The sequence below is a fragment of the Tinamus guttatus genome, unplaced genomic scaffold (genome assembly GCF_059628265.1).
Source record: "Tinamus guttatus ecotype Peru unplaced genomic scaffold, ASM5962826v1 Tinamus_guttatus_pri_ptg000297l, whole genome shotgun sequence".
NCBI lineage: Eukaryota > Metazoa > Chordata > Aves > Tinamiformes > Tinamidae > Tinamus > Tinamus guttatus.
The window spans coordinates 371,562-388,280 of NW_028288831.1; the positions used below are offsets into that span (position 1 = coordinate 371,562).

Sequence of the window (16,719 nt, forward strand, 5' to 3'; positions counted from 1 at the left end):
AGGATTGCAGAGAATCCCAGCAAGCACAGGTAAACACAATGGGACTGATGAGACCACCAAATAGTAAATGTAAGAGAATAAGCACATTTCAGACAGATATGTTTGTTTGCTCTCCCACTTAGCTCACATCAGAAGATATGAAGGGGCCCAGTAAAAGCCAGATATTTTATTTCCAGTTTAACAAAGTCTGCATAATAGACGAGGAAAAACTTTACCGGCCTACCCATCTTGCCCCTCTTCCCAGGAACTCCAGGGATCCCCTGCAAAGAAAACACACAGAGGAAAAAAAAATAATAGGTCTGGTTGGGAAAGCCAACAGCCAAGCAACAATACAAAACTGGATGAGAAAGGGGAATGCAAAACAGGCTAATGACTTTAGCATTGTTCGGGAATCAAAATGTCAGCTCCTTGCAGTCAGCAGAAGACAATTAACCTTCACCCACTAACTGGAGCCCTCCCTGAGGACACAGAGGCAGCATCCACACCCAGGGCAGCGGGCTGAAGCTGTGCTTAGCAGGGGCAGTCATTAAGCTACTGGTCTGGAACCAAATGAAGGCCACCGCCAAGGCACTCGCTGAACTTCTGTTTATGTTTCCTATTTAGTTATACAAGCATTAAATCAGCGACTGTAGAGCACAGGGCAGTCCCCTCCCAGGCAGGCGCACACACACACGCACTCCCACATGCTCCCGGGGCCTCCTTCATTTCTGGAATTTCCATGTGAGGGGGAAAAAAGTGACAATACAAGTGTCTTCATCTTACAGCGACCACCCTTAGGGGCTTTTGCTGCAGGAAGAGGGAGTTCTTGATGGGTAGAGGTCAGGTGGGTGGGGAGATGAAGGGGAGAAGTGCACAAAGGCAGGGGAGGTCCTGCAAAGCTCTAAACAAACGGGTTTGTCGGCCCAACTCGATGTAGCTGGAAGAAAGGCCATTGCCAGAAAGGCCCGGGCACTGCCCCTTCCAGACATCTCCAGCTGAACACCCCAAAACCTGGGGCACTGTGGCTGGGATGTCACTCCTTTGGAAAGGAGGAATTCCTACTTGCATTCTCTCCCAGTCTACCCACCAAGATGGGCTGGAAATGATAAAATTAAGGGAATTCCAACAAGGGAAAATACAGGGAAACTCCTCACTAGTCATCAGTATGGTGTGAGGACCCTGCTTGAAGCTGAAGTTTTCCTGAGCTATCAACATCATCACACAGGCCCTCATTCAAGGACCTAAACAGGCTGAAGAGGCCATGTCTAAATATTAGCACACTTGCCTTTTCCTAAGGAACAAGGATTAGAGCAGCTTACAAACAGCTCTGAAAATTTGTATTCAAGCAACACACCAAGATTTTCTGTGCTAAATACTCACTCGTTCTCCATCAGCCCCTGGCAGCCCAAATAATCCTGGGAGACCTATATATCCCTAAAGAAAAGAAAAAAAAGGAGTCAAACACATTTCTCCATTAGCAGCTAGTCAGCCTGTCTTTTCTGAACAGCAGAGCATCCTCCAGCGTTGGTCAAGGGCAGCCGTGATGAAATAAACCTTGAGGCAAGTGTATATGCCCATGGACTGCATGGTGCTGGCTTCCACGATGTAGTCCAAGGGCACATACCCTCACACCAGGGATCATGTGGACTCCGGGCAGGAAGAGGCCAGCAAGAAGAAACCTTACCTGGGCTGGCTCTAACTGTACCTGAGGGAAATGGAGCTTGGTTTGAGGTTAGCAAGAGCGATAGCAGAAGTAAACCACACGCCTCTACCTCCTGCATCTCTCCAAGAGCCATTTTCCTGCCTCTGGCACTCGTTTTTGACTGTGTGCTGCAAATACATCCTACTGTACTAAGCCTTCTTGTTTCGTCTTGCATCACGTGGTGGCCACGCACTGCAGCTCCTGCACACACAACCATCAGCTCTTGCAAGGACCTCGCTGCTGAGGGAAGAGCGGATCAGCAGCATCTCGGCCTAGTGCCTTTCCTGCAAATTCTGCCAGGCGACCCAGACTTTGCATCACTTTGTCGACCCGAGCACCAAGGTCCTCCTTGGGAAGGGACAGGCTAAGACTGGCATTTCACCCTCTTCATACCTATGCAAAGGATTCAGCCTAGATGCACCTATAGATCCTCTGACACGCTACCACAGAGGAACCTCCCTTTGCATCAATTGTATTTAGCATAAAATCCACTTCCACACTCATCAGACATCCTCACATTTTCTAATATGCAACGTTTCTCTCAGGCTTTGGAATCCTGCTCAGACAGGGCCACTGCATAAAATGTTATATTTTCTTTTCCTCACAACAATTGAAGCCTTGTGTTTAATCCTCTCTGCTCAGCAGTTCACACAAAGTTACCTTGTGTGCTGGTCTTTTGCAAGGGACTATTTGTGCCAAACATGCAGACTCGAGAGGAAGTGAACTTCAGCAGGGAGCCCCTCCAGCAGCACATCACTGTTACCAAAGTCAAGTGCTAACACTGACTTGCTCTCATCTCCTTTTCCTCCATCATCATTAAATCTCTCGCTGTCAACCCCACCAAATCTTTTCACTAGCCCATCGCTCTCCTTGGGCTGTGCTTGCTTTAGGATGTTATCTAGGTGGGAAGTATGGCCACACAAAACGAGAAAACCATTTAACTCCTGCACTACTGCTTGTGGAGTGAAAAAACAGTGGTGGATAAGGGTGCCAGTCAGTGGTTCATTCCCTTCATCCACAAAATGCTGATACCTCATCTAAGAGTTCAACATTCAGTGCTGACCAACTGCAGCTGAACTGAGAAGTGGCTTTCTTTGGGCAACTATAAGTATTTCAGCCCTCAACATTTCGGGCTGAAAAGCAGAAGACAATTTTCAAGTCTTACTTTCTGCTAAGCTGTGATCTTAGCATTGCACATCTACCCTATGAAAATTACACTAAAACCGCATTGGGTCAGTGAAATGGGTGCACCAGGAAAAACTGGATTCCTTGTAGAAGTGAGGTAAGCAAGCTGTGCTATCAGATATCTTCCTCTCTCCTGTGAGCCATTAAATACATGATCTGTCCTTCTCTGCCTGCCTCCACTCTTCCCAGCTCAGGAATAGAGCTAGCTACAGGGTCAGCGTTTGTTTATTGCTTGCAGTTTTCCGAGTGATGAAAGCCAGCTGGTTGAATTTACTGTGTATAGAGAAAATACCACGTGTTAGGGAAAGAGGGAATTTTACTGGCTCAGAATGCCATTGTGAATTTATAATTGCAGGAAAAGAACAAAATGTGATTAACGAGTCTTAATTGTTAAATAGAGAACCAAAAAAATCCTTTGCAGTAAGGAAGAACCCATTGCAATTCAATTTGATGAGCAAACCCAGGCAGAACAGGGATATTCACGTTTGTATTTCCACATGGCTTCAAGATGCTAGCTTGCTATTCTGCATAATGGTATAAATTATTCCCAAACTCAGAACTATACTCGAAAAAGCCCATTTTCAGCATGTTCGAAGACCACTGAACCACATTTATTGAAAATAAAGAGGCCTTTGGGAGATGGGGCTTGCACAAAGTTCAGACTTTGGTCTTTGCAAGGAATTTATATGCTCTGCCTATTTCCTGCCATACGAGCTCTGAATGCATTGATTTTGCATCAGCAGCACTATTGGTGATCTTTGATTTTTGGTACATTCTGATGTTAACTTTGAAAATTTTAAGTGTTTCAATAAACAAGTAGTGTGCAATCAAAATTCCTAAATTCAACAAGTTAAGAAAGTTGTCTCAGGATTGCCAAGTTAAACAAAGGGAAGAACCTGCTAAAAAGCAAGAAAAGACAAATAAAAAGTTGCTTACCCGATTCCCTTTTGGACCAGCTTCCCCCACTGGGCCAGGTAAGCCCTGAAAGAGAAGGCAGAAAAAAGACAAATGTGGATGTGCTTTAACTTAATGAGCAGTGCCAAACTTCCAACAACATCCCTGCACAGTTCCGCTTTCAATACTCACTCCCAGGCATATCAACTAAGAAGAAAAAAACCAAAATGATACAAATAACAAATCTCCCGTTGTTGTGGAGTCTTTACTCAGCAGAGCCCGAGCCTCCCCCAGGGCTGAAGGAGAGATTTCTGACCATGAAGACCAGAAAGACTAATGCAACAGGGCATGCAGAGACTGCATTACCCTTTACACACAACACAGTGATCCTCCATAGCCACCATCTCCTTCTCCAAAGGCAGCTTCCTGCCCAAATGGACACACACATAGCAGTGACATAAGTATTTCAGTACTCGTTTAGACACAGTGGGGCCCCGATGTAGTGAGAACATCCCTCTGATTTCTGCAGCCTACGAAGCCATGCAGCAATGCTGGTGCTATAGACCTCTAGACCTTCACAGCACCCACCTATGCAGATAACTGAAGATACTATCTATAGGTGCACTCCATACTACCTCTGTGCTTACTGCCGCTCCCTTAAAAGTACCAAGAAAAAGAACTCTGTAAAAATGTATGCTGAATTTCCACATGGAAATTTGCTAAGAGACAATCAAAGTCAGTTGTTTATTATTATTATTATTCTAATTTCCAAAAGTCACTGGGGTTTCTTGGAAAAACAACTCTATTTTCTTTAGCTGGCAGCACCACATACTCAGCCTTGGATTTGAAAGTCAAGTTGTGCTTTCTTGGTGCATGCATCGTCGCCAGCCAAAGATCGCAGCCATCCGAGTGGAGTTCACAATTCTGCCTATGATGCACAAATCAAAATACAGCCAAGCTCTCTCCCCCATAGGACTACGTAGCCAGCAGAGCTGACAAGAGTAACAAATAGTAAAATCTCAGTAAACAGCTCTGATGCTGGATACACACAGCATCCAGATACACTGAAAAAGTTGTCTTGAAAAAATATATACAAACAAAAAAAGGCACTTCCCTGTCCCAAACCACATTTTAAGAAAACACTTTTGTTCTTTGTATGTTCAAGTACAAATATTTCACCCTGCTTATCTGATGGGCAGAAGAATGCTTCTGTGAAGCAGCGTCCATTAACCTTGTATGTCCATTAGAGCTCCACAGTTTTATATCAGTCATGTCATGTACATTCATACCTAGAAGACACTTTGGCAATACGAATCTTGAAGAGCCTTTCAGAGTATGAACGTAGCATTTAGTCAAGCAGACAAAGTTCTCACCCAGGTCTACCACCTGCATGCTCAGTGTGCGTCTGGATAGCCCACCTTACATTTGCAAAGTGGATTCTGAAACTAAATTCAAACTTCAACACACCATGTATTATTGATAGCCTGGGGGCATGCAGACTTGCTCAGTGTGCCTAGTTCACATGTAGCTCAGTTCCCTACACAGCTGTGCAAAGCTCACATAGGAGCTACGGGAAGTTTGATGGATACATGGGAATGGCTGACTGGGGTCTCTGACACCTGTTGAGACTCTTTACTAGATAGGTAAATATGAGCATGGGGGAACCCAGCACTAACGTGCTTGTCTTAGAAGACCATGACAAACTTGTTTCACTGAGAATTTTACAGGGCTGGGTCTCCTGCCCTAGGGATGCAGATTTCAGTTCAAATTCTTCCCTTGCTTTTCTTCTTACTCTTTAGCATCTTACATCAGTAAGAAAAGAATAATCCTATCCTAACCCATTTTCCTTTCCATACTCCTCCATTCCTAAAGTTGTCTTAAGTGCATTCTTTCCAAATAGAAAACAAACACCTATTTCTTTTGTTTACTTTTTTTTGCAGCTGCAGAAATAATTTTATATGTATTTGTACTCCACGTATAACTTTATGCATATGAATATATATATTTATGCCAACGAAGTTTTCCAGTGGGAAATCTTTTCTTTCAGTAATATGCTCTCTTCTGTCCTATCTTACTTGCCTCTTCAACATTAGACATAAAAGCTTGCCTGAAAGCAAAGGGCTAGCAGTGCACAGTTATGTTTCTCTACTCTGCTGTGTTTCCTCTATTCTTATAACGAAGAAAAAAATTTAGTCAAATTTTGCTACCAAAATTCAAGTTCTGAATATCACAGACAGAAAGTACTTTCCATCAACCTTAGTGCTTCCCACAAAGGCCATGTCACTGATGCAACATCTTGACAGAGAAGAAGGAAAAAAGAGACATATTCCATAAGTCTACACTGTATTTAGTGGGGCTTGTATTTAGCTACCTGCACACCCAAATCCCTAGTCTGTGCACAGCACGATGAGATTTACTGCACCTGCCTGCCAGGATAACCTTTGGCACCTGGACTTCCATCTGGTCCTCGTTCGCCCTTTAAAGAGAAAAAAAGCACAAGAAGGCAAGGTTAACAGTACATGGGGGAAGTCTTTAGCTGCTTCATTCTTGGAGTTGGTGGGAAAGGAGGGTAGATTAACTCGATGCAAAATTACCAAGAGAAAAAAAAGAATTAAAGGAAGACAGTGGAATAAATTGATGAAAGGGAAAAAAAATATGCAGAGGCCAACTCAGCAGGATCTGTGCATTAAGGAACTGCTGCCATGTCTCCTTCTCCCCCCATCTGCAGTGAAACCAGCAGATAGTTTGAAACAAGGAGGCTAAGAGAAGGTGTAAGGCTGCATCTATATCTGGCATATGGAACCGTTTTACTGGTGGGGAAGCCCTGCCAAAATTCTTCAAAACTAAATGGATTCATGTATAATATCCTTTAACATCATTGCTAACAGGGCCTGCTATTCATTGCCCCTTTTTTTTTTTTTTTTTTTTTTTTTCGTTCTCTGAACTGCAAACAGACTTAACCAAATAAAAGGGAGAGGGAAAAGGGGGAAGGGAGAAAGAGGTTTGGGAGGGGAATTACATGTTAGTGCTTAATATGATGTGGTTAGTAAACTCCAGATGAAATTAATGTAAAAGGGGAAAGAAAAGGTGTGTAGGATAAACTGGTATTTTTTTCCACCACATAAACTTAGTTCATTTGAGCAATAAAAATTAAAAATTAAATTTAACAATTCCAAAGCAGTCTCCTCCCACCAACCTACTGATGCTCAGCCAATGCACGTGCACAGGCCCCCACAGCAAGGCAGTTCACTGTATGCACTAAGTGTGTACAAAACTGCCCCTAGAAGGAGCTCACTGTCCGTGCCAAACAGGCTGCACAGGACCCAAAAAAGCACCAGAGTCATTAAAAGCACCTATCTTTGAAGGTTCAGTGTTGGGAAACTGGGATGACCCACCTGCTCTCCAGGGTGACCTGGTGGTCCAGGGTAGCCTTTATATCCCTGTTGAAATAGAGGGAAAGAGACAAAAAAAATACAAGTTACTTGGGATGGACTTGCTCCTAGATTAGCCTTAAAGAACTGTATCTGCATGAAGATCTGAAATTTGTAAGTTACACAATTACATATTTTCCTTAATCTCTAGAAAACTTCAGATTTGTAGGGTAAAATGTTGGCTTTGGACAAGCAAGTGGGACTTTCACCTTTGGCTTCAGAAAAACATGGATTTCAACCATAGATGGATTGGAATTCAAGCTCACGGTGAAAGCTGATCATTTCTGCCTACCAGGATTCATATAATTTCATCCCGCTCTTCCTTCACCAAGCCCTGCATGACATAGGTCTATTCCATTTTAGAGAGTGCAGCCTTTGACTTGAGAACTTGCAATGCCACAGGAAACACCACAATATCCACCTACTGTCACAGGAAGTTTTTGCTTTGTTTGCAGCTCGAATCTGTCTAGTTTCCAGTTTTTCTGATCTAATTATCACACGGCATGACAAGATCCAGAGTCCTTTATTAGGAAGCTACCTAAAATGGTGAGCAAGCTGTCTCTTCACCTGCTCTCTGCTGAATTAATGAGTTTCTTAATCCTTCTAGCTGGCAAGCGCTGCAGCCTTCAAACCATTCTCACAGGTCTTTCATAAACAAACCTGCTTCAATTTTTCAACCTTTTAGAGATACAGACCCTGAGACGGGACACAGCCAGTCTGCCCCTTCACAGATTGTTCAGTGCGTATTTTTAAAGAGAGCACAATTTCTCCAGGATTTACCTAGAGCTCTCTTTGAGCATTAAGTAAAGCCTGCAAGTGGCGAGCACTTGAGCTTTTTTCCTTTCTCCCTTTATTACGTTGCTTCAGCTATTTAAAATAAACTTGTTTCCATCAAGTGGAGTCAGAGCAGATTAGAAGATTAAATTCAGTTACAGAGACGACTCTTTAGCTGGGCTATTAGCAAGATTGAAAGAGCAGAAGAATGTAACTTGAAACAAATGGGGAGAAAGAATAAACAAGCAACAGTCCTTGCACACACATGACAGAAATCACAAAATGGTTTTAGATGGGTTGCAGCTGCTAATTGTAATTCAGTCTCTCCTGCTCACCCTGCCTTAACAAGGGGCTCCCAAAACAGCGCAGTCCGTTGGGGAGCATCCCCAGCACTGCAAGCCATGAACTCTCCTCTGGCCAAGGACCTGGCCTTTCGCTTCACTCACCACATGAACCCAGGGCTGGTTGTGCTCCCAAGTCCACACCTCAGCTTAACTGCCTTTTTATTCTTCCCATGGGCTATTCTAGACCTGCAGCCTAAGCCTTTGCTGGCGGAGGCATGTGGTGCTCTCAGCCATCCTGGCTACTACCCGCTCCCCTTCGCATTCCTCCTTGCTCGTTATTTCAGACATTCTGGCCTGGAAAAAATGTGGATTCCCTCTTCACTCATTTTCTGCTGCTTGACCTTGCTCGTGTATCATAGCCCCGTCTTCTGATTGAGCTGTCACCCTGCAAGAAGGTCAGAAACCTAAGAGATGATTTTGCCACCAGTTGTCCCTTACCTGAATCTCCTTGAAGAGCCTTCCTCCTAAAGCTGTGGATGCATTTCACCCTGTGGCTCCTAAATAGGAAGTTCCTGGAGGTAGGACCAAATGATAGGACCCCCAGTCCTTCCCCAGAAACAGTGAATGGGTGCAGACCCTCCCGAGTGCAGAAAGCACAGTGCCTGTATTGCCCATCCATGCAGCTCAGACCAGCAGGACGTTGTGCAAACACCAGAGCATCTGCTTGGGCCCCCATCTTGTCCCTGCCAGAGACAGGTGCCAACAGAAACAGCCCTGAGCACCCAGACGTGCCTGGGATTCAGCGTGGAGCCCAGGGGACTCCTCCAGCACAGCCCAGAGCAGGGGTCACCTTTGCTTGCAGGCAGCTGGGGCACCTCGCTGTATATAGGCACGTGCCCAGAGGTATCACGCGCCTTCCACTGATATGAAAGAGGTGTCTAGCTTAGCTGCTCTAATCACTGCACTCGATTGGGTTCCCAGGAGATGGGAGTTTCAACACTCTGTTGTCTACCTAAAGCAGGTGGCTGGACTATAGCCCCCTGAGACCCTAAAACCATGCCAGAGTTCTGTCTGCACGGAGCACTGCCTTGCTATCTCTGTAATGGAAAGCAAATGCCTCAAGCTAAACATGTAGACACCCTTCTACTTTTGCATCCTATTTAATACCCTCCTCACTATTTATAGCAAGCCCCGGGGAGCAAGGAACGTGTGTTTCTTCAAATTATCCTGCAGTTATGTCTGTCTTGGGTTAATCATAGTGAGGAAAAAACAAAAAAGCTTCCATGTGATAAAGTTGGCTGGAATGTGAAAGTGTTTACCTGCTGCAATCCTCTTCAAATAGCACTAAAATGACAGGGCAGAGGGTATGAAAACAACTGCGTTTGCTCTTTTATCCAAACACTTCCTGATGATTACAGGGTGTTCAACACAAAGGGCTGTGATTTAGAAAGGAAATTGCACTCCAGTGGAAGATCCACTCATCTGTGATATTTATAACTCACACTACCCTAGCTAAAAAGGACCTATACATCAATAGGAAAGGTAAAGAGTAAAGAGGCCAAGAAGCGTGGTCGACGCCGTAGGGTGCATTCTGAAACCTGGACCTATTCTGGGCTCTGCCTTTGCTCCCCGTGTATTTTCAGCCAAGCTTTTTACTCCCTCGCTTCTGCCATCGGGTTCAACCTTGCGCTTTGCCGTGGCCGTTTTCTCGGCTGTGCTTAAGACGGGAGCTGCAGCTCAGCACCTGGCTGAGATCACACCAGAGGGGTCCACAGCCAAAAGGCCAAGCCCAGAGATACCTCCCAGGCACCAGGAGGGAAGGGCAGAGTAGACACCAGGTCCGAGGTCAGATTTCCTAAAGCTCTCCAAAGAGCAAAGGTCTGTGCACCCGTAACACAAGTAGAGGCTGTGATGTGACCAATGCCACCCAAAACCATGTGACATTTAGTTGTGGCTCCAGCCCATGCTTCTGAGACACTTGTTTCCTCCAGGGAGAAAAGTGCTTCATTTTCCCTGAGCAAAATTTCTGCTATCTGAAAGTTTCTACATGGACTTTTCAGATGAAAGCCCGCAGAGCACTTTTTGTAGTCCCTCCACAGGAGAAATTTGGTTCTTACAGTCATTTCTAAAGCTTTGCTGTTCTCTTGCAGCCAAGATGTTGCTGTCCATCTTCAGCCAAACACCAGCATATTTGCAATGGTAGGATGCCAGAAGGGAATCCAGATAAAAAGATTTTTCCAAATGTTTCTCCAACAGCTGTAATTTTTTTTCTGATGCAGGACACTAATAACACTGCTGAGCTAGAGCTACTGTGAGGTGTTTTTTTAAGCTACACCAAAGGAAAAAAGTTGGGACCAAATTTGCTCATTGCTTGAAGAAACAGAAGCCTTTACCCTGTCCTGAGGGAACTAAGATCAGCTGCAAAGGCCATGTGCTGCAATGTTTATTCGGTCTTCTATTCCTTCACTTTTTTTTCCCCTCCAATTTTGAAAATCAAAATTTTGTTTTATAAGTCGTTGCACCAAGAAGATGGTATTCTCTAGACCATCCTTGTTACAACTTGATTGTGGCAGCAGAAGGGCATTAACCAATCACTCCATTGCTCTTAGCTCCACACAGTGCTTCAAGCATGATCAGCTTTGGGCATAAAGATGAATGCAGCCCCTCCTCTTGGCAGGAGGAAGGTTCCTTTCAACCCCACAACCTCTTTCTCTCTCTGGAGCCATAAAGTATACCTGAGTATGCACCTTTAATGGCCCACTGACTGATGAAGTGATTAAAACAAGATGCCAATTTTAACTGCTTAGCTTTGCCATGTCAATATTTGCTCACAGGACAGGGGATTGATGTCCACTGAGCCCATTTCTCACAAAGCAAACAGCTCCCAACTACATGCAACAAACCCAGCTTCCAGAAAAAACAAGCCACCCTACCAACAGAGACTGGAATTGAAAGATCAACTGAAGTGGCCTCAGTATACAGAGGACATGAGCTTAAGCTGTGGGTAATTAAGATGTTGCTGTGTGTACTTTCATTCGTCAACACGTGCACTGCTGCAGCACAAAGGCAGTGGTGGATCTTTGTGCTCTGCTCCTACTTATCCTCTCTATTGGCACAGGTATGTTTATGGTGAGAGCATTGCTGAAACATCAATAATGGAAACAAATAAAGCAAAACCTCCCTGATCCTATCTCAAAAGAAAAATAAAAAGCTGGGGTGCAGGAGGAATGTGGACAGCTCCTCTGAAATTAGGAGAGATATCTAGCCAGGTTTTCCTTGGAGCGTTTATATGAGTCCCAAATCCAAATTTTGAGTGCTTATGCAGGTTGTGGGTCTATTTAACTATCATATTAGTTGAACTAGATCTAAACTCAGCTTCCTGAAGAACCACCAGTGTCAGGGTACAAAGGGATAATACAGTGCAAAAGCACATGGATTTGAGAAAGGAGGATCCAAAAAATATCCTTCCAAGAAGGAAATCTGGATCCAACATGTCATTCAGCATTCCTATACAGTCTTGCTAGCAAAGCCTTTAGGACATTGTTTCAGTCCTATACTACTTAAACGCTTCTGGGACAGGAATAAGCTATCGTTAGGGAGTATTAGAGCTTGCTTAAATCTTAGGAAGTATTTAGAATTCTTGCAACTGCAAGAATTACAGGAGCATATTTTATAATAAAAATGCTAACCTAAGTTGGTAGAAAAAGACATTCTTACCTTTCGACCAGGTGGTCCAGGAAACCCAGTCAAACCAGGTAAGCCCACGTCTCCCTGCAGGAAGCAAGAAAGCCATATTAATTTTCAGCAGTATTTTCTCTATGCCTAGTACACTGTTATTGAAATTATTTTGCCTGTAATAGTACCCAATGATTGACATTTCTGATTTTAATCACAGTTCTTCAATAATTGACTGGAAAAGAAGCACAGATTTAAACATCATCTCTATTAACTGGCTCATATAAATAAAAAGCCCAGTTAATTAATGGCAGCTGCTGCTGGAGTCCAGCTTCAACAGCAGAATGAATGCCTTCTTTTCAATGATCTCATTCAGCCACATGCTTCATTTGCCTTTCGATGGGCATTTAAATGGCCAAGGCAGGAAAATGCTTTTAAGTGCAACGAGAACAGGTACCTCCTGCCAACTCCTGTGCTTGTGCTCATATTCTGCTACTGCATTGGCTTGATCCACAGCTCCAGTTCAGATGGCCCTGGCTGTATAATTATTTAACCTGCCTACACAGTATATGGGCAGGCTGCTTGTGGGAGGTATTTTTCAGGGATTTTATTATTTTTCTGGAAGGGGATGGTATCCCATCCCAAGTGGCATACCCAAACTATCATAGGAATGGTTAAGCAGTTTGGTGTGGGACCTCTCCAATGTCCAATCATTTTGGACAAGTCCATTTTGGTCTCTTCTGATTAGGATCAAAGAGCCCTGAGGTTTTAACACAAGTTGCTGTGCCTGTTTACTGAAAATGTATTCCGAGTAACTACTTGAAAATTAGGCAACCCTCCAAATTCCTGCTGGAAACTCCTTGTTTCTATTACTGCTAACAGGAACAAAGCCTTGTTAACATGAGCTAAAAGCGAACTGGATCTCTCCCTTCCTTACAATGAGCAAGAAAATGGTTCCAGATTGCGCGGGTGGATGGTTTCCATGTGATGCCATTCGAACGCAGCACCAGAAGTTTCAAACGGCATCTTGTGCTGTTAAGTTAAAAGTATCACTTCAAACTTAGCCATCCCAGTGTTTTCTAGCGTCATCATGCACCCCACATTTGCGTGGCTTGCTGTACTTTGTCTGCACATCTGGTTTCAAACTAAAGGCCTAGTTTCTTCCTGGCTGATGCTTTCTATTAGTTGTGCATTTATAGCAAGGCTCATGATGAAATGAAGAGAACCAGGCTTCTTGCCCTGAATATGAGTTATGGAGTTCTGTACAGGCACCACTGAAAGAACTAATTGAGGTAGATGTGAAGCTCTGATCGTTCTTTTGCACATTTCTAGATTTATGTGAGGCTTTGTGGCCTCAGTAAAAGTCATTCAACTGTATAGAAAGCAAAGATGTGGGCTGTAACATGGAAAAGAATTAGCAGGGGAACTCTAATCTTTAGCAATTGCCAGATCTAAAAACAAGGCTACACCTTCCAAAGTATGCAGTTTCTGACAATTTGAGCAGACCTTGTAAAAAGGCCTCTCCTAAGCACACAGTGAGGCTGATGTATCTGCAGTGCAGTAGTCTGAGGAGATCCCCTTTCTCTTCCTACCAGGCTGCCCTCAGAGCATCAGTCTGCTGAGGACCACATACCTCGGTTCCTCCAAGGAGCCATTTCCTTGGCTTTAAAGGGTTTTATTGCTTAGATTAGGATTACTTCTTTCTACATGCATATCTCTGGGGGGATAGACATCACACAGCTATGTATCTCCTAACTTAAATGCTTACCTTAAGTAGCTGTATGCTTTTGCCAGGAAGGACTGATGAACAGACTGCAGATCACACATAGGATGGATAAACACTTCAATGACCAGCAGCTGTGGCAGCAGACAATTCAGTGCACCTTGGTCAATACCTCAGCTAACTCTTTAGTCCCGAGTCCAGGGCCTAAGTCTTAATTTTTAGCCCAATATCTACTTGAGTTTCTGTTGGGCTTGTGGCTGGAGTACGGACTCGTTCCCTGTGTGCTCAGGGTTTAGTGGAATGGGCTCCTAATGCCTGTGGGAACATCTTACCTTAGGTCCGTTGCGAGCTTTTCCAGGTGACAGCCCAGGATCACCCTTCTGACCCTGGAAATGAAAAATTTAAATTAATGACGTAATCAAAGGACTCAGCTCACAGATGTGGTCTTGTTTCAGCCAACCCCCAAATTAGAAAAACATTTTGCTTTGTCTCTGTCTTGCCCCCATATCTCAAATGTATTAAAGTTCCTATGCATAGTTCTGTTTTGCTGGGGCTGGTTTTGCTGCCAATTTGCCGCTGATCAAGATTTTTAAATTATATTTGACAGTATTAAATTGACTGAAGAAAGGATATCTGGAAGAAGGCAATGCTATGATTTTTGATAATTATTAGACTAGACAGCTCTGTTTTCTTTCTTGTCTATAAACTACCATCACAAAAATAACTACCAAGGCTATTGCTGTGTCTAAACCATCCTGTTTAACAACTTACTAGATGTTGTTGCTTTCTTTAATTGTGAGAAACAAATGAAACCAGAGAAAGTTACACTAATTAGATGCTAGCAGCAGCGAGAGCAATTGTGGGGTTGGCAGGAGAAGGAGACACACTGTCTTAAGTGGCCGTATTCTTTATACTCCCTGTTAACAACTATGGCAAGAGAAATCACAATTTAAGACTGATCTTTTGACAAACACAGCATGGAATTTAAGCAGCATTTGAGCACCTAATTCCAGTAGCTTCCTTTAGAAGTCCTAGGTTAAAATCTTAAAAGGTGGTATAAATACCAAAGGAGCTTGATATAGAAAAGGAAAAAGGAGAAGAGATCTGAAACATGTCAGATTGCCTGAGCTGAGAAGAGGTAAGGCTTAGCACACAAGAATTTTAGATCTGTATTATATCTTTTCTAGTACAGCTAGATCACAGATGGCAGCATCAGGCACTGGCCTTTTAACACCCTCGGCATCATGAGCAAGTCACAACCTCTGTAGGCCACACCAGCAAGCTGCGATTCAAAACTAACCACCCAAGCATGGGATGGTTGAGGGTTAATTAATAGTTGTCAAGTGCTTTGAAGTGCTGAAGGGAAGGTGAGACCCTAACGAAACGGTAATAGTACTTATTAACGGGCACTTCTCGTTAGTGGCACAAAGGTCTAGTTATAACTAGCTGAGTAGATTTTCCGTGCAGCCTCACTGCAACTACACGGTTATGTTGGACACGCACTCCCGACCTCGCACGGGATGTAAAGCTCCCCTCCTCCTCCTTCACCAGTCACCACAAGTTACAAGGTTCGGGGACCGCGACTGCTTAGCTATGGACTGTAGGGAGCACTGCTGATTCAAGGCAGATGTGTCCATACAAACTCTGAATGAAGACTGTCTAGTTTTCAAACAGTAAATGAAGTCATGCAGATCATCTTGCTTTGCACACAGTTGTTATCAGGGCAGTTCTCCCACTCTTTGAACTTCAGAGCAGGCTGTGGGTGCTAGGACTACTTGGAACGGGTTAGAGCAGTATCAGGGTTGCAGAGTGTTCATCTCTGTACTTCGAAAATCAATTTACTGCTGCAGGTAGACACCCACTACCCTCCATTAATCTTGCCATCTGCTCAGCACAAGGACACCAAGCAGTGTAAAGGAACAGAAATTCTCATGATTTTCCATTGGGAAGCCCGCAAAAACGTAGATTAATCCTACGCCTTGCACGTGATGCAGATGGGGACCTCACCACAGCAAGATCACGCTTCCCCAAAACTAATCACTAACACTGCAGCAGGGCTGGAGAGAACAGACGTCTGGATGCTGAGGGCTGAGACTGCAGGTTAACTGTCCAACTCTTCTCTTGCAGCAATCACAACATGAGAATTACCCCAAGCCTTGTCCATTGCTAAGCCTCAGCATCTTGCCCACAAGTCCCTCGCTTCCCCACCCCCACTAACCAACCGAAAGGAATGAATATTGCTTCATCTTAAAAAGAGACCTTTTTCGTCCATTTTTTCACTATCCAAAAGAAGTCTAAAGATGTGCAGTTTAAACGTACCAGTTTTGCAATCCTGCTAAGTGTTTTAAATATCAGTGATCTTGGAGCCAAATACTCACCCGCAGGAAAAGCCAGCTCTCCCTAGCACTAAAAGGGAGATTTATGAAGAGCAGCTACCTAAGCAAAACATACTCAAGATTGAGGGTCAAAAGCCTCCAGATGCAAGAATGCAAACTCAACTCTTGTTACAGCTTAGGAAAGTCCCCCTGCCTCGGAGCTAACTCTCCTCCCAGTCCCAAACACTACCAGGACATCCTCAGAGCTCCATCTAGCCAGCAGTGGGAACGTCCCTTCAATCCCTCCATCAGCTTGCAGGTCAGGCAGCCAGCAGGGCCCCTACTCCAATGTGTGTCTACAGCAGATTAACAGCATGTCTAACACAATCAGAACCTTCACAAATGAGATGCAACAGTAATTTTGCAACTGCCAACATCAACAAACAAAACGCAGAAAGTGTCAAGAAGGTCTCTTTAAGCAGTTGATCCTTATAAATTTTTGAGAAAAGCATGATGGGCTAAATACTCCAGTGGTGTGAGTGGGTGGAACGCCACTGAAGCCAGTGGAACTGTGCCCAAACAGATCAGCAGGAATTTGGCTCAACAGCTATGTACAACTCTGTGCAAAAGCTCAGCAAAGACCAAGGCCTCGCAAGTGCTCAACTCCAGTGATGAGAATAAGATGGACTTCCTGCACAGGAGAGATTCAGAAACAAGACAGTGACAACACAACGCTCACTAATTTGATATAACTGGA

General features: G+C 44.1%; 1 protein-coding gene across 1 annotated transcript in view; it reads right to left on the reverse strand.

The window, feature by feature from the left end:
• COL27A1 (collagen type XXVII alpha 1 chain) overlaps positions 1 to 16,719 on the reverse strand; it is a 149,722-nt gene that overhangs the window by 99,517 nt on the left and 33,486 nt on the right. The window contains exons 6-12 of the mRNA XM_088527955.1: positions 13,980 to 14,033; positions 11,967 to 12,020; positions 7,156 to 7,200; positions 6,183 to 6,236; positions 3,803 to 3,847; positions 1,360 to 1,413; positions 216 to 260 (exon numbers count right to left, since the gene is read on the reverse strand). Coding sequence (XP_088384081.1) covers positions 216 to 260; positions 1,360 to 1,413; positions 3,803 to 3,847; positions 6,183 to 6,236; positions 7,156 to 7,200; positions 11,967 to 12,020; positions 13,980 to 14,033 — 351 coding nt within the window. The remainder of the gene's footprint in view (positions 1 to 215; positions 261 to 1,359; positions 1,414 to 3,802; positions 3,848 to 6,182; positions 6,237 to 7,155; positions 7,201 to 11,966; positions 12,021 to 13,979; positions 14,034 to 16,719) is intronic.